The 21,151-nt window shown below is 42.2% G+C and overlaps 1 protein-coding gene across 2 annotated transcripts in view; it reads right to left on the reverse strand.

The window, feature by feature from the left end:
- Positions 1–3,905: 3,905 nt before the first annotated feature.
- The window catches only part of LOC126320756 (uncharacterized), an 80,631-nt gene continuing 63,385 nt past the window's right edge, over positions 3,906–21,151 (reverse strand). For both annotated transcript variants that reach the window (XM_049994277.1, XM_049994164.1), the window contains exon 2: positions 3,906–5,451. In XM_049994277.1, the coding sequence (XP_049850234.1) occupies positions 5,263–5,451 (189 nt within the window). In that variant the 3' untranslated portion in view covers positions 3,906–5,262. The remainder of the gene's footprint in view (positions 5,452–21,151) is intronic.

Raw genomic sequence — 21,151 nt, forward strand, 5'->3', positions numbered from 1 at the left:
ACGGACAAGCATAGTGTACGCAGTCTTCTTACTAGATGCGTCACATTTTCTAACTGTTCTGCCAGTAAACCGCAGTCTTTGGTTAGCCTTCCCCACAACATTTTCTACGTGTTCCTTCCAGGTTAAGTTGGTCGTAATTGCAGTTACTAGATATTTAGTTGAATTTACGGCCTTTAGATTTGACTGAGTAATCGTGTAACCGAAGTTTAAAGGATTTCTTTTAGCACTGATGTGGATGACCTCACACTTTTAATTCCAATGATCCATTTTTCGTAAAAAATTAATGTATTATATCTTTTTCGTCAAATGTTTGATCGGAGAAAAAACAAGACTTCCTATAAATTATACAATGGAGTTTTTCTCCAAATTTTCAAAGCCAATAGAAGAATGGGAAATGGACAAATGGGATATAAATTTGACCAGCGTGAGTTTTAGTTCTGCAAAGAAAGATTTAATTGCTTGAAAGTTTTCAGGGTAATTAAGAAAAACTTAATTCTTGGTTTCTGGTCAGTTGAAATTTTTCACAAACGGATGCTGCGAGCTAAGTAGAGGAAGTCAAAAAATATGAGATCACATCAAAAATTGAAACTACACGGCTTTCTCTTGATATACATTCTCTCAATAATAACAGAATATCGATCTATGTTTAGAAAAAATCTTAAATAAGGGTGAAATGTTTTGTGAAATGGTGTGTCTGAAAGTAAGAAATAAATCAGATTAGAGAAACATATAACGTATCTCTGAATGATGATGGAAATCTTGTACAATAAATGAGGTGCAGGTCGAGAATTTAATGTTCAATATTTAACCTCGAATACTAGAATTTGAAAAATTACTGGATTATATTCGTCTCGTGGAATTTCACTCAACGGTATCTTTACTTCACTGATTTATGAGCACCTCAGCTGCTGTATATGATTTCGAATATTATTCAAAAGCTCCCAAATGTTTAATCCGTTTTATTTTTTTATTTTTATGCAGTCGCGTGTAGTGGCCGCGTGGTCTGAGGCGCCCTCTTACGGATTGCGCGGCCCCTCCGCCCGGAGGTTTGAGCCCTCCCTCCGTCATGGTGCACGTGTTGTTATTAGCATACGTTAGTTTAAGTATTATGTAAGTCTAGGGACCGATGACCTCAGCAGTTTGGTCCCTTAGGAATTCACGCTTTTATACAAATCATTCCACTAACTTCTTAACGATAACAACATATTTTGCAAAATTTTTCTATATGAAACTGATGTCTCTTTCGCACGCTTGACAGCACATTTATTCTAGCACTACTTAACACCAATTCTCATAGACACAAGTTTTAGAAGAGTTTTCTTGCTAGCATTGAGGTCGAGTCCTGTGCGAAAACAGATGTGGAGCTTTCGAAATTTGATATTTCTTTGTGTTGTTCATAATATCGCAGAAATTGGTGCCTAATAATACATTTATCCACATCGTCTCTGGATAGGAACGGCGTTCGATAAGTAAACCAACAAAATTTTCTCGGCCAGTTTCAATTGGAGAAATGCGAATTTGTTGCGGGACGTCGTGGAATATTCGCGCTTGAAGTCCTATATTTTCCTGAAGCTCCAATCGGTGGTGGCGCTAAACCTAGCCTTCAAAATGCGTTCCAAGCAGAGAGCTGTCATTGTGTTTCAGTTGGCAGAAAACCTAAGCATAGCCTTTTGCAGAATATGTAGGAAAAATTTGGCAGTGAACAAAAGGACGATGAGTCGTTGGGCGAGGCCTTTGTCAGAATCGCAAGGTGACGCAAACCTGTCCGATCTCCCGCGTGCCGGCCGAACGCGCACAGCTGAGGCTCCTGCAGTGTTGGAACGCGCAGGCACTCTCGTTCGTGGTGATCGATGGGTCACAATCAAGCACTGACACACTCATCCATCAGTTGGTGTTGTGAAAGATGTGTATCCGCTGGGTTCCTCGCCGCCTAACAGGAGACCGTAAAGATCAACGAAGGACTGAATGTGCGGAATTGCTCGCGCGTTGTGAGGCTGATCGTGATTTTTTTATTGAACATCGTCACAGTTGATTAACACGGGCACGCCGCCTCGACCCGGAAGCTAAACGCATTTCATGCGCTGGCGCCACACCATCTCTCGTCTAGAGATGGGTCGTTGGCGAACTGACGAATCCAAAGGAACGATTGATCAAGATGATAGGAATGAACGACGAACGAATACTAAGGAACGGTCTTTCACAGTTCACTTCGGTCGCGGCTCTCTACTTACAGTTCCCGGGAACGGGAAACGGTCGGTCTCGTTCCCGCAACGGCACGTCGGCCGGTCTCGTTGCAGCCTCGGTCCCGTTCCCATCTGTCTCGCTCTCGCTCGGCCGGACTCGTCCTTCGCGTGGCCACTCGTCGCAGTTTCACTGCCGACTGCTCATAGTTACATAGTTCAGTATCGAGTTGTTGTTGTTCGTTTCCTTCACTTCGCACGCCAATTCTAGATCTGTTTCAAACCTGTTTTGAACTGTGATCTTCTGGTTCTTTTCGTATTCTATTCAGCCCCCATGACCGGTAATTAAAATGTATTTTATAATTACGTAAATTACATAAAATTACGTAGTATGTAATACATACACATTTTCAGGTAACAAAACGGCATATGAGCTTACTTCATTATTTAGATAAACAGTGGACGAAATACTTGTAAAAAGGCAAGATTTTTTTTGTTATCACACATGCAAAGGAAGTCGGCACGGCACACACGAATGGCCATTTCCCGTCTTTTTCATCCAAGGTAAAAGAGCATGTTCATTGTTATTGAAGGCAGACCGACTTACAACCGAATGAATTCCGCGTTCCATAGTCGACTGTCTGGTCTCACATTTTGTAAAGAGAACATGATAACTTCTACAATGTTATTTCAGCGGTACAGGTTGACACACGAAAAATCGGCCCCGAGTACTAGACTGCTCATTGTCGCCTACCAATCGTCATCTATTGTTCCGAAGTTGTTGTTTGCATTGCCTTATTTGTTATTTCTTCACTGCCTAATTACTACAGGTTTATCTATTCTGCTCGTAGCGGTCAACAAATCCTGCGCAATTGGCGAGCAGTCTGTACTCGCGGGCGGTTTAGCGTGCGCGATGAGCCACATAACGCTACAGTTGGCTTTGCAGAATCACGAAAATTATAAGTGTGTGAGAATTCTGTTATAAATAAAAACTCTGTACTCCAGGGCGGAGTCAAGTACCCTCTCTCGGCGCCTTCCATCTTCAGTCACCAGTTTTTCATAAGAACCGGATACCAAGCACAAATGAACGGTAAACGAGTTAAAATGAGCGGTTCCCAATAAAGAGCGTTCACCAGTGAAGTAGTGCCCAAGGATGAACGAGTTTGCCCATGCCTACTCTCATCCGAACAAATAGTTCAAAGCCGCACCCACAGGCGTAAAATTCATGGCGACGGTCTTCTGGGACTCTGAAGAGGTTGATCTGTTCCACGTCCTCCCTCGTGATGCAATGATCAACGCAGCAGAGCACTGCCGTACCGTCACAAAATTGAAGAAACAGCTTCAGCGTCTTCCTCGCCTCATTCTCCATGGTAACGCAAGGTCTCACACGAGTCTGCGGACCACAGACTAGCTCACAAAACTTAATTGAACTTTTCTTCCTCATGCACCCTACAGGCCCGATCTCGGAACGTCCGACTTCCATCTCTTTTACCCAAAGAAGGATGCACTCTGCAGCAATCAGTACACGAAATGTGAGAAGGTTACTGATGCAGCTAGGTGTTGACTCCGACGTTGACTAGCAGAGTAGTATCATGGGGGTATACAGGTCCTGCCTGTAACGTGGCGTCACGCCATCGCATTGGACAGAGACAGTGTTGAAAAATAGGGTTTTGAAGCCAAAAGAGTGACGCTCTCGAATCATGAATAAAACCAACTTGCCTTCAGAAAAAAGAATTGCATATTTTATTGAACGACCCTCGTATTTATTGTGCGGACTTTGTTTATAGATAGTTGAATCCACAATTCGCTCAGCATTATCCCCTCCTGATGTATTTTACAGACAATTCGCTTTCTCAACTCGAATATTCCGTCTCCTTTTACATCAGCACTCTCTGCTCCTTCTCATTCTCAATAAGTTGTTAATATCGGTCGTTTTTTGGGATCGTTGCGAGATAGCAACGCGCTACTTTGACATGGAATGCAGTTGTGCCCCACGTCACACAGTTATTTCTTGCTATGTCAGAGTGTCCTGTTGCTTTGTCGAGTATTATGTCTTGCGGTGTCAGTTATTACGGCAACCAATGTACCAGGTGTGGAACTATAATAGTGGCAACTATTTCTTTACAGCTCGTACAAAATAGGTAATTGTTTCAAAGTTTTACTGACCGTCAGAGTATTCACCAGCATTGTGTATAACCCGTTGCCAGCGATGTGGAAGTGGTAGGAGACTCTTAGCAGTGCCAGTTGTGTTGACAGTTCGAGCGTTGCGCTCTATTGCGCGACAAATTTGTAGCAGTTCTGAAGCGAATGACGTAAAGTGTTTCCTTCAGTTTATAAATCTAGCTGAGCTCACGAAGTCAGTGGAGTGCAGTAGGTGGTACGGCACTTAGCAGCCCCATCAGTCAAACAAATGAGTAACAGCTTGCACTGTACGTGCTTGAGCATTGTCCTGCAAAACGACGGTCAGCTCCTGCAGAAAGTGTCATCACTCCTGTTTCTATGCTGTTCATTTTTGGAACACAACCTACGATCAGCTTAGAAACAGAAGTGATGACACTTTCTGCAGTACCTGACCATCATTTTGCAGGACAATACTCATGCACGTACAGTGAAAGCTGTTACTGATTTGTTTGACTAATGGGGCTGCTAAGTGCTATACCACCTACTGCAGTCGCCTGAGTTGAGCCGTCGTAAGTTCAGCTCGATTTCTAAACTGAAGGAATCACTTCACGGCATTCGCCTTAGAACTGCTACAAATTCGTCGGGCAATAGACCGCGCCGCTCGAACTGTCAACCAACTGGCACTGCTAAGAGTATCCTACGACTTCCACATCGCTGGCAAAGGGTTATACACAATGCTGGTGACTGCTCTGAAGGTTAGTAAGACTTTGAAACACGTACCTGTTTTGTACGAGCTGTAAACAAATAGTTGCCACTGTTAAAGTTTCAACTCTCGTATTTCACTGAGATGGTATTAAATCATTGTCCCGTGGTAGAAAGGCAACAGCCAGCACAACCAACCATGTTCAAACAGTGCGTCGTAGAGAGCGCTGCAGGCTGACGTCCCCCCTCGCTTAGCTGGTCAGTGTTGTTCGCCGTCTGGTGAGGACAACGGCTCGCGACACAGGCCGCCCACTCTCCCCAGCTGGCCAAAACCGGAAGGCCTGTCGGGAGCGCTGATGAAGTTGCGCAGCAGGTCTTCCCAGAGCGGCAGGCCGACGGCTTCTTCCGTTGTCGCAGGCCCGAACCCACGTTTCCCCGTTGACGCCACCTGCAAGAAGAGGCAAATACACTGAGGTGGCAACAGTCATGGGATAGCGATATGCACACAAACAGATGGCGGTAGCATCGCGTACACGAGTGATAAAAGGGCAATTCATTCGCGGAGCTATCATTTGTACTGCAAATAAAAAAGAAAAAAAAATGTCGAGTGGATAGCGCCTCAGGTCGGATAGACCGTTCGCCGGGTGCAGATCTTTCGAGTTGATGCCACTTCAGCGACCAGCGCGTCGTTGGGGATGAAATGATAATGATTAGGACCACACAACACCCATTCCCTGACCGGAGATAATCTCAGACCCAGCCGGGAATCGAACCCGGGCCCTGAGGATTGACATTTTGTCGCACTGACCACTCAAATAGCGGTGACGGACTGAATTGCAATGATTCATGTGAAAAGATTTCCGACATTATGGCCGTACGACGAGAATTAACCATGAACGTGGAATGGTAGTTGAAGCTGAACGCATGGGACAGTACATTTCGAAATTCGTTAGGTAATTCAATATTACGAGATACACAGTGTTAACAGTATGTCAAGAATACCACATCTCAGGCAATAACTCTCACCACGGCCTTCACCTAACGACTGACAGCAGCGGCGTACGCGTAGAATGATTAGTACTACGCAGCATCAAACAACCGCAGAAATCAATGTGGAAAGTGCGACGAACGTATGCGTTAAGGCAGTCCGGTGAAACTGGGCGTAAATGGGCTGTAGTAGCAGACGAACGACGCGAGTGCCTTTGCTAACTGCACGACATCGCCTGCAGCGCCTCTCCTCAGCTCGTGACCATTTGGGTTGCACCTTAAACGACTGGAAAAACGTCCCTTGGACAGATGAGTCCATATTTCAGCTGGTAAGAACTGACTATAAGTTTCTAATGTGAAGCTGACCCCAAAAAGCCGATGGATCCAAGTTGTCAACAAGGCACTGTGCAGGCTAATAGTGCATATTGGTGTGAGCTGTGCTCACGTGGAATGTACTGGATCCTATGGTCCAGATGAACAGACCATCGCCTTGGAATAGTTATGTTCGGCTTTTTGGAGTCAATTTCCAGCCGTTGATGGAGTCCATGTTCCCAAACAACGATGGAATTTTTTCTGAATGGGAAGGCGCCTTGTCACCGAGCCACAATTGTTCGTGACTGGTTAGAAGAATATTCTGGACGTTGCGATATGAATGATTTGGTCACCCTGATCGCCATACATGAATCCCATCGAACATTTATGGGATCTAATCGAGAGGTTAGTTCTTGTAGAAAATCCTGCACCAGCAAGAATTTCGCAATTATGGTCAGCTATAGAGGCTGCATGGCTCAGTATCTCTGCAAGGAACCTCCAACGACTTGTTGCGTCCGTGCCACTTCAAGCTGTTGCACTACGCCTGACAAAAAGGAGGTCCGACACGATATTAGTAGGCATCTCATCATTTTTGTCTCTCGGTCGTATTAGGAGAGTAGCATGTTGGTCAGCAGTCCTGTTGCACGAGGGACGTTTAATCAGTCTACGGAAACATTTTATAAAAACACAAATACAACCATAGCCTATTATTCGACAAATATGAACTACTTTGGAAGCAGTCAACAATAGTGTAAAAAGAGGCAAGATTTTCGATTTAAGCAACACACAATTAACTCAGCACTTGTGTTGACAAAGTTTTTTAGAATCTCAGTTCCAATTATACGTAAACAGTCAAGTGGCTTTTCAAAATTCTTATCTACTTATTAATTCTTCACAGCTTTGAAGAAACGGAAGCCATCTTAACATCTTATCTAGTGGTACTTTCGGAGGAGGAGACTGAGACCAAACCCCAGCAAGACAGAGACGGCTTACTTTCATTGGAACAACAGAGTGGCGAATAGACAGCTCCAGGTGTCACTGTCAGCATCCAAAATATCTAGGGTTTACATTCGACCAGACCCTGTCCTACAAGAATCATATGGAAAACACCAATGCGAAGATACGAATTAGGAACAACACCCTGCATAAGCCCTGGGGCTTCGCTGCTGAAACACTGTGCGCTTCAGTACTTGGGCTAGTATACTCTGCTGCGGAATTTGGTGCTCCTGTACGACTCAATAGCGCGCATATACACACAAATTCTCACGCACAGCTGAACAACGCAATGAGGATTAGAAGTGGAGCACTAAGATCAGTCCCCGTCGAATGGCTGTCCATATTGACCCACATCACGCCCCCACTTCCACGAACAGCAACTCTACTCCGTGAATTTAAAGGCGTACAAGCAGCCAGCAACTTCCTATCGCCGGCCGCGGTGGCCAAGCGGTTAAAGGCGCTACAGCCTGGAACCGCTCGGCAGCTACGGTCGCAGGTTCGAATCCTGCCTCGGGCATGGAAGTGTGTAATGTCCTTAGGTTAGTTAGGTTTAAGTAGTTCTAAGTTCTAGGGGACTGATGACCTTAAAAGTTAAGTCCCATAGTGCTCAGAGCCATTTGAACCATTTGAACTTCTATCGATAAAGATGAGATTATCCTGGAAAGAAAACTTCGATATACACACATCAAAAAACGTTTTGCGTCACCTCGGTTCCGAGAGTTCCGGAACCTATACACTGAAATGGAATAGAGATCAACATAAACATCATTTCCGCCCTTCTCATTGCTCCTGAAAACAACACATTGCATGTTGTACGACCATACAGCGAGACCTTCGGAGGTGGTGGTCCAGATTACTGTACGCACTGGTACTTCTAATACCCAGTAGCACGTTCCTTTGCTTTGACGTAGGCCTGTATTCGTCGTAGCATACTATCCACAAGTGCATGAAGGCACTGTTGGTCCAGATTGTCTCACTCCTCGAAGGCCATTCGGCGCAGATACCTCACAGTGGTTGGTGGGTCACGTCGTGCGTAAACAGTCTCTTTCTATGTATCCCAGGCATGTTCGATAGGGTTCATGTCTAGAGAAAACGCAGACCACTCTAGTCGAGCGATTTTGTTATCCTGAAGGAAGTCATTCACACGATGTGCACGATGGAGGTGCGAATTGTCGTCCATGAAGACGAATGTCTCAACAATACACTGCCGACATGGTTGCACTATCGGTCGGAGGATGGCATTCACGAATCGTACAGCCGTTACGGCACCTTCCATCACCAACAGCGGCGTACGTCGGCCCCACATAATGTCACCCCAAAACAGTAGGGAACCTCCACCTTGTTGCACTCTCTGGACAATGTGTCTAAGGCGTTCACCATGTCCGGGTTGCCTCCAAGCACTTCTCCGACGATTGTCTGGTTGAAGGTATATGCGACACTCTGTACCGAGCTGCCTGGTGTCGTGGATGCAAAGATGGAGCTCGCCATGGACGCAGAGAGTGAATTTGCGCATCATGCAGCCTGCTGTGCAAAGTTTGAGTCGTAACTCGACGTCCTGTGGCTGCACGAAAAGCATTACTCATCATGGTGGCGTTGCTGTCAGGGTTCCCCCGAGCCACAATCCGCAGGTAGCGATCATCCACTGCAGTAGTATCCCTTGGACGGTCTGAGCGAGGCATTCCACAGTTCCTGTCTCTCTAAATGTCCTCCATGTCCGATCAGCATCGCTTTGGTTCACTCCGAGACGCCTGCATACTTCCCTTGCTGAGAGCTCTTCCTGGCACAAAGTAACAAAAAGGACGCGATCGAATCAAGGTATTGACCGTCTAGGCACAATCGAACTACAGACAGCACGAGCCGTGTATCTCCTTCCTGGTGGAATGACTCGAACTGATCGGCTCTCAGACCACCTCCGTCTAATAGGCCATGCTCATTCATGGTTGTTTACACCTTTGGGGGGCTTTAGTGACATCTCTGAACAGTCAACGGGAATGTGTCTGTGATACAATATCCACAGCCAACGTCTATCTTTACCGATTCTGGGAACTGGGATGATGAAAAACTTTTTTTTGATGTGTGTAAATAACCATCCATGAAAACAGCCATTGAACTGCACATTTCTTCATTCGATCTAGAAGGCTCATGGGAACGAGACTGGATTAAGGCTTGCTCTCCACGTTGCCAAAGCTTGCCCTGAATAAGAAAAAAACCTCCTGCCTTTGACCAATAGCGCACAACATGGACAATGTTTAACACAATATGCATGCCGGAAACATAGACTCTCTTCATAAATGATGTAAGGCTCCAACTCCAGTTTGCGATTACGGAGCAGTGAGGCAAACCGTTCGTTAAATAGTTCCAACGAGACCTTTCGTGGTACTATCGTGGTACTTCCGCAAATTTCCTGATAGCAAGGAAAAAAGCAGTTGATTATATTAAAAATTAGATGTTTATTTGTAAATTACATATTTTATTGTCTGTATTATATTTACTGTTGTGCTTAAAAATCATACGATATATAAATAAATACAGTGAATAAATCACGACCTATTCCCTTTAAAGTTAACAGTGGTCGTACAACTAACATTTATGTGTATAGTAAAAGATGTACGTAACACAAGGCAAGTTCAGAAAGTAAGTATACTGTCACCATAAATGGCTGCGGGTTTTTGTTTTTTGAGTGTTGGTACCACTGAACGATAGCAGGTGAACCCCTGACCAGAGCAAGTATGTAAACTCGCGTTGCAATATCCAGTTGTGTGAAATATGTCGGTAAGAAACCTCACCAAGTGCGAGCTACATTCTTTGATCCGCTTCCAACTCGCGAAAGGAATAACATCTACAGAAATCTTTCGCGAATAAAAACGGTTTATGGTGAAGGTGTTACGAATAGAACGGGTGTTTTTAAGTGGTGTTGGGAGATTAGCAGAGGCTGAATAAAAATGTTTATGACGAACAGAGAGTGGAAGACCTTCCATTTTGAGAGATGAATTGTTCCAAAAAGTCGAGAAAACTGTTCGTGAAGACCGCCAATTGACAGTGTATGAAATTTCTCTAATGATTCCGCAACTCTCTAGAAATCTCTTATACGAGACACTCACAGAAACGATGGAACTTTGCGCAAGATGTGTCCCAAAACAACTGGCAGAGCAGCACATCAAAAATCCGATCAGTAGCGACCGCGAGTTTCTTGAGCGATCTAAATTGCAAGGTGAGGATTTTCCGAGCAATGTTGTTACTCGAGATGAAATGTGGATGACTCGTTACACACCTGAGACTAAAAGACAATAGTCACGGTGGCGTCACACCAATTAATCATCTCCAAAATTCAAAACTACAATTTCTGCCTCAGGTAGAGACGTCAGTGTAAAATAATATCGAGATTACTTAAAAAAGAAACAGCATTCAAAACAAAAGGAGGGGAATGTTGACAAGCGGAATGTGCTTGTTGCACGGCAACGTCCGTCCTCACACGGCCTCTGCCATCAGGGTGCACCTGCACTCGTTTGGTTGGGATGTATGAACAAACCCCTGTATTCCCCTGACTTGGCGCCATTTACATTTTCATCTTTTCACTTCCCTGAAGACACACATGAGTGGAATTAAAGTTTCAATCGACGAGCACGTGCAGAAAGATGCACTAAACTACAGGAAAGAGGTGGCAGGAGAGTTCCTCTACCAGAACGTGAAGAAGCTTGTGCCAGGGCTCACCACCTACATGGAACGGGATGGTGAGTATGAGAAAAAACATTCAACATGTGTATCAACGTATCGACAATATACTATTTAATTTTTTTCAAATATACTTTCTCTAAAAAAATATAAAAATTTTGTACACTTACTTTCAGAACATGCCTCATAATCATTTTCTACAGACAACAGGAATTATCGAGACAAAATAGAAAACTTATGGGAAGATCTGGAGAACACACTGTCGAAACTTCCCAAGAAGAACATAGTAATCATGACTTAATAATATCGGGAGTCAGACAAGGAAACGGCTTGTCATCATCATAATTCAACTGTGTGATGGAAAAATTATAAGAGAATAAAAAATAGAGGAAGGAAAAAGTTAATAACTATATGAACTTCAGTAGTCTGCAGAAGCAACAAATCGTTTGGACTTTTCAGAAGATATCGTAATAATATGTGCAACCTCAGAGAATGAAAAAAAAAACGTGAAGTTCTGAAGTAAACATCTTAGAAGATAGCTCTAGGAATATCGTTTTAAAAGACAGAAAACACGAGCAATGGAAGTAAGTCATCAAGAATTTTAAAAACCAAATACGGTAACATCAAGAAAGCGGACAACTTTAAATATCTGGATGAGAATATGAACATAATGAGAGAAACAGAAGGAATTAAAATCAGAACTGAAAAAATTCAAAATAGCGTACATGAACAATACAAAAAAAATCTGAAGAAGTTAAATTAAGGCATGATAATATAGTGTGAAAATTTTTCTACGGATGCAAAAGGACGTTACAAGACTTGGAAAAGACAGAAAGAAGACTCGTGCGAGAAATATTAGGTCCAATCAAGAAATACATGGCAACTGGGTTTTAAGACCAAATAAGAAAATATACTCACTCTGCCCTAAAAAGCGGACAAGATCAGAAAAAGACTTGTTATACTCCATGGACATCTAGAGAGAATGAAGGCAGAAATATTAACATAGAAGATCGACACATTCTTCCAAAACAGAAAAACAGATAAAGAAAATGAGAGAAGAGGCATGACGAAAAAGGACTTATTTGAACTGCAGATTGAACAGGAGGCCTTATTCGACAAAGACAAATTCAGACCAGAAGTCAAGAAATACAAAGTTTTCAGGAAGTTCAAGCAAACAGAAAAACAACTGGTGTGAAATGATCAAATGATAGGAAAAGAGTTTAGTCTAAGTAAATGAATGAGTTTTGGAGGAAGATGCAAATAAAGCATTTGTATGTGGTACTGCTATGTTGCAGTATTAGATTTTTAGGTAGTATTGTTTTAACATTAGGATCTTTTTGGAATTGTTTGTAAGTACTAATGCAGAAAGATCCTAATATGACAACAATAGTAGGTAATAAATCTAATACTGCAGCAAAGAAACAAAAAGGCAAAGAAACTACTTTCTAGTACTACTACTTTCTGCTACTATTACTCCCCTTAACCAATAACTCAACTACTAATTGTACTCTTGGTACTACATATACCACGAATAAAATCGGTACGCTTCTGTTATCAGTCTTAATAACAGGCATTATTAACTTTACAGTAAGAATTAAACTGTATTTCACTCACCCACGGTAAGCCAGGCCAGTTTTCTACAGATCTTCATCAACTGCGTCTGTATTATAGAAGACAAAACTCCCTTTTCCTGGCCTGACTCCCGTATCTTGACGGTCTCGATTTGTTAATTGTTGTCTTTGACATTAATGGCTGGCTGTCGTTCCTGTCGCAACCTCCCCCCCCCCCCCCCCCCTCACCGGACGGAATTTGTGTACCCGTATTGTGTTATCCCGTACGAAAGTGTAATTACGTTTTCTAAATGCTTCGAATCGTGTGATTCAGATGAGACATGGGCAGAAGCGTGTTATTCACCTTACCGGCTGCCGGAAGCCTCCTAATATCCTCAGGCGGTCATCTTTAATTTGTCGGGCGGATTCGATCCGGGACCAGGGCGATTCCCTGATTCACGGAAGCGGGGTGCTAATACGCGTAGGTATTCGGTTAGGTTTACTTCTTACAGTATGTTGTTTACTATATAGCGTTTTACGGATATGTGGTTTCCCATATTATCAAAACTTGTCTTATACGAGGATTATTCTGAAAGTAAGGTGAAGCCTCAGTGAAGATGTGTCGGGCAGTGTCTCTAGCATGTCCGTTGATCGCGTCACGTTGCTGTTTTCAGTTCTCAGCGCATAAAGAACACGTAAAGATGCCTAGAAAATGGTGTCTCCCGAGAGGTATGAAAGTCTGTGAGAGATATCGCTTGATTTCAGGCAACCTAAAATAACGTAACTGTTAAGCATTTCCTTTTACGTGACAGTCTCGGCCGCGCACTGTGGAAGCAACGAGGAGGCTCCCCAGCGTTTCCGATGGGAAGTGTTTGATCACTCTCAATACAGCCCGGATATGGCTGACTCTGATTTTGTTCTCTGCTCACATGAACCGCTGGCTATGAAGCATTTTGGCACAGAAAAAAAGCTGCAGATCAGCGTAGAGAATTGGCAGAAAGCACAGGCAACTGCCTTGTACAATTTATTTATTTAATCGTATGGTGATTTTATACAATATACAGTTCATATAAGACAAGTGATTTTATACAATATACATATGATATAAGACAAGATTAAACCTTAAAGTCCGTGTTTTTCAACCAATTACTTAAGCTGGGTGTGAGACTGAACAAGCCGTCGGGAATTCCATGGTATTAATGAAGTGGACAGCGTTGGAGTAGACGTTCAGTTGTCTCCTCTTCTTGATTACATTCACACAATGGTGAACTGATCCAGCCCTATTTGTACCTGAAGTAGCTACAACAACCATGTCCAGTCCTTAACCTGTTGAGGCGACACCAGAGGTTCCTCGGTAGGTGAAAACCTTTTGGCTTCTTTGTGGGATCAAGGTGATAGACTCTTGTTCCCAATGTTTTTGTTGACCATTCATGCTTCCAGATTTCATTTAGATGAAAACCATCCGCTATGAGTTGTCCTGTAGAAACACTTGATGGTCTTCTTGATCGCAACACTTTGCTGTGGCGGATGACAGAATTCCTGGCCTCCCTCAGTAGAGCTTGTTTCCGCCTTAAGTGAGGTGGAGGGATGTGACTCAGTACAGGTAACCAGTGGCATTGAGTTGATTTGATGGAACCAGTAATGCAGCGCATTGTGTCGTTCAGTTCTGTGTCTGCCTTCTTCACATGTACACTTTCCAACCAGACAGGTGCACGGTACTCGGCAGCAGTATACAAAAGACTATTGGAAAGCTGGTACAATGCTACGACAAATGTCGCAGTCGGAGTGGCGACTATGTAGAGAAGTAGCTGCAAGGTGTAGCTAACTGTTGCAAATAAAACACTTTTGATTTTTCTTCTGGTTTCCATTTCACGACGATTGGGTCTTACTTTCCGAATAGCCCTCGTCTGTACTCTTTTATAGCGTGTGCCAATGCGATGTTTTGCAAGAAATTTTTTACGAGAATATGCACTTGCCTGTACCAGTTGCTGTTCATGTAAATACAGAGATAATACAACCTAGAAGAAACATTATATATAGCCCATAGTAAAGAAAAAAATGATGGTCGTTGCATGTACACCAGTCGCCACTGGCAGCTGCGTATTCTCATAAAAGTTTCTTATTCTGATTGTATGTATATTCGCGTATGCATTACACAATCGTATTATTATATGATTACAATGAAAGATCGTGTTTAGAATACGCTAGAAAGTAGTACATATAAGGCAAGTCACATAATGATGATACAGAAAGCCAAAAAGTCATAAAACAATACTGTGGGGCCGCCAATAAATTTTGGGAGCTGCCATGGAAAACAGTAGCAGCGCCACAGTGGCCGCAAGATGACCGCGACGGCAAACGAAATCATAACGTCATTCCAACAGCAGCCGGCCCGACACTTGTTACCGGACAGTTGCACGTCCCTAGTGCTGGCGAATCAGCTAAACTACGAACCGGCCTCTGAAACAGTGACCTCTTACCATTCCCACGCGCTGCTGTCGTATTTCGAGTTGGTTGGTTGAGTGATTTTGGGGGAGGAGACCAAACATCGAGGTCATCGGGCCCACCGGATTAGGGAAGGATGCGGAAGAAATCGGCCGTGCCCTTTCAAAGAAACCATCGCAGCATTTGCCTGAAACGATTTAGGGAAATCACAGAAAACTAAATCAGTACGGCGGGATGCGGGTTTTAACCGTCATCGTCCAGAATGCGAGCCCAGTGTGCTAACAACTGCGTCACCTAGCTCGATGTGTTTCGAGTACGTGACGGAAAACGGCATCTCGGCACATTGAGTAGGTTACAGCTTAGTGTAAGGTGTGATATTCGCAATTTTTGACTACATTAAAACAGCAAATACGAGTAGTTAATATTTTCAGCCAGAAGGTAAACACTTATTTATAAATAATGATTAATGTATAATAAGGCGTCGCATAGCGACGGTGGAATTTTCTAAATAATGTAATTCGTCGTCTTTGGGCGGCAATATAAACAGAAAAATACGGATAGATATCCTATCCTTCACTATTTTGTTCGTTGGAGAACAAATGAAGTCTTGAGCGCTAAAGGACTTGTACTGTTTTTTCTTAAATAAGACGGACGCAGATTTGTGGCGGTCTGATCTAATTTTTTACTAAATAAATAAAAACATGTTCCGTCTAAGTTTGAGTGAAGTGTAAGAAGATCTGTTATAACTTATCGTGACGACGCGCGGGTGACTCAAAAGGACAATGGCTATATAAAAGAGCGCTCAATGGACATGATACGGACATAAAAATCTACCGGCATTGTAGTATTAAGCTTAAGGTACGATACATGTTTTAGCTATAATAAATATTTGTTCTGGGAATACTGAATCATTTAGCAATGCTCATTCCTATCATCTCCTCAGTATTATTTTCATTTTAATCATACATTTTGCTAAGATCAGCAGTTCAATGCGCGTGTTACATAGATAAAAAGAAAACTGTTTTATCGTCATCTTGCGTCAGCTTTAATATTGAAATTCCCTTTTGTGTGATGTTACAGTTGTTTTTGCGCCCTTAAGAACTTTCTGGTCCCTTAGGAAATTGTTTTGTCATAACAATAATTTCACAACTGGGTATGATCGTATCTACCATCATGAAGTAATTAGAAAGACGATAATGCAATTTCTTAATCAATAGCACGCTAGCTGTGACTGTTTCAAGCCAAGCGAAACTGCAAGTAAAAAAATATTCACATTTCATAATGCAATATTTTATGACAATGGTCAAGCCATGATTCTTATGCATATTGTGATTGATAAAACAGTAAGCGAAATCTCAAATCCCAAATTTTCCATGGAATAACAACCTCACTTTTATTTTGTAACATCACAAAGTGTTCTGCCACTTTAGTAGTATATGGATCTGTCGGGCAGCGGGCCCTTGGCAGCTCCTGTCCACTTCATTATACACTATAAAAAACATAATATAAGAAGTATTTGTCTTCTTGTCCGAAACTAGTCCGATAAAATAAACTGCTATCAAAAATCAGCTTCCGTCAAAAACTCAGTTACTTTTATGTCACAGCAGCAATTTCTCCAAGCTGTGAAAGGTGGCTACACTGAGTTACAGCGCCAGAGATTGCGCCAAAGATTATTATTCCGCCGGCTCCACTGGGCAGTAGTAGTTCAGAGGACGTCGAGTGCAGTTGTTGTTCTGTTATGCGAGAGAGTAGATGCTGTGCGGTTGGTGTAATGTATAGATGGAAGATGTTGCAATTATCACATTGCATTTTTCGTCAATATATATTAAGGTAAAAAAAAATATTACAGATTTCTTTAATGACAATGCCTCTTGGTCACAGGCTCAGACAACAAAGCATCTGGCTTGTGTTCATGTATTAGACTTGTAATTCTGGTTTCTATGTGCAGTTATGGTATTTCTGATTTTTCAATTAGTTAATTGTAAATGGTGTTTAAAATATTTTGTCGTATTGAGGAAGAACCGAGCCAGATACATGTACGTTGAGTCGTACTACCACACACAGAACAATTACACTTGTGCTTGTTGTTTCGTAGCTTTATAGTTGCAGGGGACTTAATTAATCAATTGTGTTAATGGAAATTTCTTGTCATTCTTTATTTTTATTTCATGCTGTCAGATTGCGTGCTAATGCTAGTCAGGGCCAAACGGGTACGAGACTTCGTAACCGGTCACACAGCAACTAAAATTTTTACATTTATTTTTTTAATTAAGCCCCCATGTACGTGGCTACCGCTGCTTCGGATCGTCCCTTGGAATTCTTTTGATTGTAAAAATAGCAGACCGTAGTATTGTTGTAGTAATTTGCAGTTTAGTAATTGTAGTCTATATTGCACGTATAGATTTTGTAATTGAACATTTGTAGGTCTCTTATCATTCTTCTGATGGTATATTTGTCGAATTTAATTTTGATGAGTCGAATACGAGCCTGACAATTTTGTGCAATTGTGAAGGTTTTAATTGTTCGTTAATCGTGTTTGTCGGGAAGCATTTCGTGTGGATGGTATTGTTGGTGATATAGTGTTATATAGTGTGTAATTTTCGTATAGTGACGAGTTTAGGATGTTTTGTAAATGATTACGCGATCGATGAAAAAGGCAAAAATGATGGATAGTCAGAATGACGAAATTGTTGACATGGCGAACTCGCCAAACAGGAAAACAGTATGATGAATATCGAAGTAGAAAACAATTTAATAAGCCGGGAAAATAGTCCGAAACCAGTTCAAAATTTTTCACAATAAAAAAATTTTCAGAATACGAGATTAACGACAGAAGATTCTGGAATAGTATCGAATACATATAGCTTTACAGCTATGACTATGGAAGTTACTTTTACGGGAAATGTTAGGGGTGAAAAGAATTTCGAACCAGTTGATATGGAGCAGTTGATGAGTGCAATATTAAATTTGGGATCACAGTTAGGATCTGAATTAAAAACAGAGATGGGAACATTGGTATCTCGGTTACAAACTGATATGGGAACATTGGCAACACGGTTAGAAACTGATATGGGAAAATGGAAACACGGTTAGACTCACGAATAGGGATATGTTTTAAAAACATTAAAAATGAATTAAAGAAAGAAATAAGAGAAGAAGTACAACCGATTTTGAATGCTCACAATAATAGATTAATTTCAATAGAAATTAGACAAAAGGAACAGGATAGAGAACAGGAAGAAAGAGATCGCGTGATAGTACAAAAATTTTCAGAGTTAAATCTTCAACGTGCACACGATAAGGAAGAAATATTTGAAAGAATCGAGGAATCCGTACCAAATGACAGAATAAATAACCTAACACAACAATACGAACAGTGTCAATACTGAATCCCGAGTAGCGACATTTACGGAAGACGTAAATAAACAGAAAGAGCAAGTAGGTGACTTATCTAAGTAATCTATGGAATTTGAAGAAAACAACCGTATAGATTACTTAGATTTAACACTAATAAAGAAAGATGGCAAGCATGAATTTAGCATATTCAGAAAACCTACGTGTACAGATCTCGTTATCAATGAGAGCTCTTGTCACCCACCGCAATACAAATGGGCATATTTTACTTCGATGGTATACAGGCTACTAAGATTGCCACTAAGCCAACAGGAAGTAGAAAAGGAGTTAAGTGTTTTAAAACAAGTGGCCGTAGCGAACGGATATACGTGTAAGCAGGTGATGAATATTTATAGGAAGATAAAGAAGAGGCAAATGGAACAAATAAAAGGAAGTCAAGTAGCAGTTAAGAGGAACAACAAGAAAAATATGTAGCTCTCACTTACAATGGAAGAATTACAGATAAAATTGAAAGATGCTTTCGTAAATCCGACGTTAAAATAGGGTTCCGAACAAATAACACGTTAAAATTGAAGCTCCGGCATAGAATATGTGATAGTAGGAATAAATTTCAGGATTCAGGTGGATATAAGATCAAATTTAATGACTGCTGTAAACAATATATAGGGCAGACTGGTAGGAACTTTGAAACCAGATTCAGGGAGCACACCTACTCTCAAAACAAAACAGTTTTTGGGGGGCATATGGCTGCGACAAAGCACTCAGTCACGAACATTGAACACAATTTAGACATTCTGCATAGTGCCCATAAGGGACGGTTTCTTAACATTTTGGAAGAAATTGAAAGATACACCCACAAAAATAAAGATCCGGATTTAATCCTCAACGAGCAAAGCGAATTCAATCATAACGCCTATTTTAGCATTTATGACGACATACTAAGATGACAACTGTTGCGTGTGGAGATCCAGCCCGAGGGATGAGAGATGGTGCGCGGTGGAGAAGCCGGAAGACGCGTGCAGTGCCTGGCGTCGTTGACGGGGCCCTCCTGTGCGGCCCTCTTGCCCGCGGCGATGGACGTCAGACGACTGAGCGGACCGCGGCACAACACCGAAATGGCGGGAAATACGGAAGCAGACCGTAGAGGAAAACAAGTTCACACCAGCACCATAGACATATAAATCGCCCTATGTTTTTTATATCGTATAAAAATGATAATTTTACTGTTTTTTATTAATGCTGACAAGTACAGATTTTAACCTTGACATCTACATATTTTAATTAAGTATTTTTAATTAATAAAAAAAAGATCTACAGAATATAGTATGTGCAAATGGAATGTAACAAATGTACCAGACGCCACCCGTCGGTGATAGTGTTATAATTAATATAAATGACGTGCACTCTGCCAACCAATTTTATGTGACGTAGCGTGTGAAAACTGCTGTATTTGGACGGGTTACTCCTGTAACTGAAATATCAGGTACGCTCTGGTACATTTGATGTTGATTAGATAGGATGAAAAAGATTTGCTTCCGTGAAATAGTAAATTAGTATAATTATTTTTACAGATCTGAAGATGGTTCTGAATGAACCGAAACCGATCATATGAATAAAAATATTTGCAATCAAGACGGTTTGAAGTAACATATGTATATCTCTACTTGTTCGTCATCAATTGGCTCGTGAGCAGCACCGACCACTCCCATTCTGTATGGTTACCGGTAACGAGAACTGGTGTCCTTGTGCCGACACGACGAAGAGAAAGGAATGGTTGAGCCCAAATGGGGCAACAACTTCCCGCACAAACACCTGCACCATCCACAAAAGATACTGTTATGCATCTCGTGGACCAACGATGGCCTGGCATACTACGAATTGCTTCCCCGAGGTGTAGCCATCACTTCTGGCATTTATTGTCAGCAACTGAGACTCTTGCAAGCGCATTCCCAGAACAGCGACCAGGAAGACTGCGTGAAGTGATGCTAGTCCGCTATAGCGCTAGCCCGCCTTCTGCAGTATTGACGAAAACATACTCAGGAGTTGTGTTGGGAATTCATTCCTCCCCCACCTTATTCATCAGATCATGCACCCCCATACTTTATCCTTTCTGCTTTCTAACGAACAACCTTTAATGAACTAACTTTTCACAAGAAAACGCGCTCCGAACTCGGCTCGACGAGTTTTTCGCCTCAAAACCACGTGATTTTTACAGTCTCCTAGTCGAAAAGTTATCCCAGCGTTGGCAGACTGTGTTCGTTAAACTTGTGGCGAACCGCTACGAACTTATGCACCAACCCAGTACTTCATAGGTAAGTCTCCTATTGGCGACAGAGATAACGGCTAAGCGATAATCCATTTTCCGCTATAAATTCTGAAGCATGTAGTGGAATCACTGCTGTGAGCGCCTTAGAAATGAGCACTTTGAGTTCCTAAATTATTTTTGACAAAGGAGGCACACACGCAATGTCTTACACATGTTGTTGCTGTGGTCTTCAGCCAGAAGATTGGTTTGATGCAGCTCTTCAAGATACTCCATCCTGTGCGAGCCTCCTCCTCTCCGACTAACCATTGAAACCACAACCTTCTGAATCTTCTGAGTCTGCTTCCTATAACCATCTCTTGGTCTCCCTCCACGACTTCCCCCCTCCGCCACACACACACATTTCCCTTCAATATTAAATATTAAGTTGGTGATCGCTTGATGTCTCGGATGCGTCCTATCAACTGGTCCTATCTTTTGGGCAACTTGTACCATAAATTTCATGTCTCCCCAATTCTAATCAGTACCTCCTCATTAGGTACGTGATCTACTTATCTAATCTTCAACAT

The sequence above is a fragment of the Schistocerca gregaria genome, chromosome 1 (genome assembly GCF_023897955.1).
Source record: "Schistocerca gregaria isolate iqSchGreg1 chromosome 1, iqSchGreg1.2, whole genome shotgun sequence".
Lineage (NCBI taxonomy): Eukaryota > Metazoa > Arthropoda > Insecta > Orthoptera > Acrididae > Schistocerca > Schistocerca gregaria.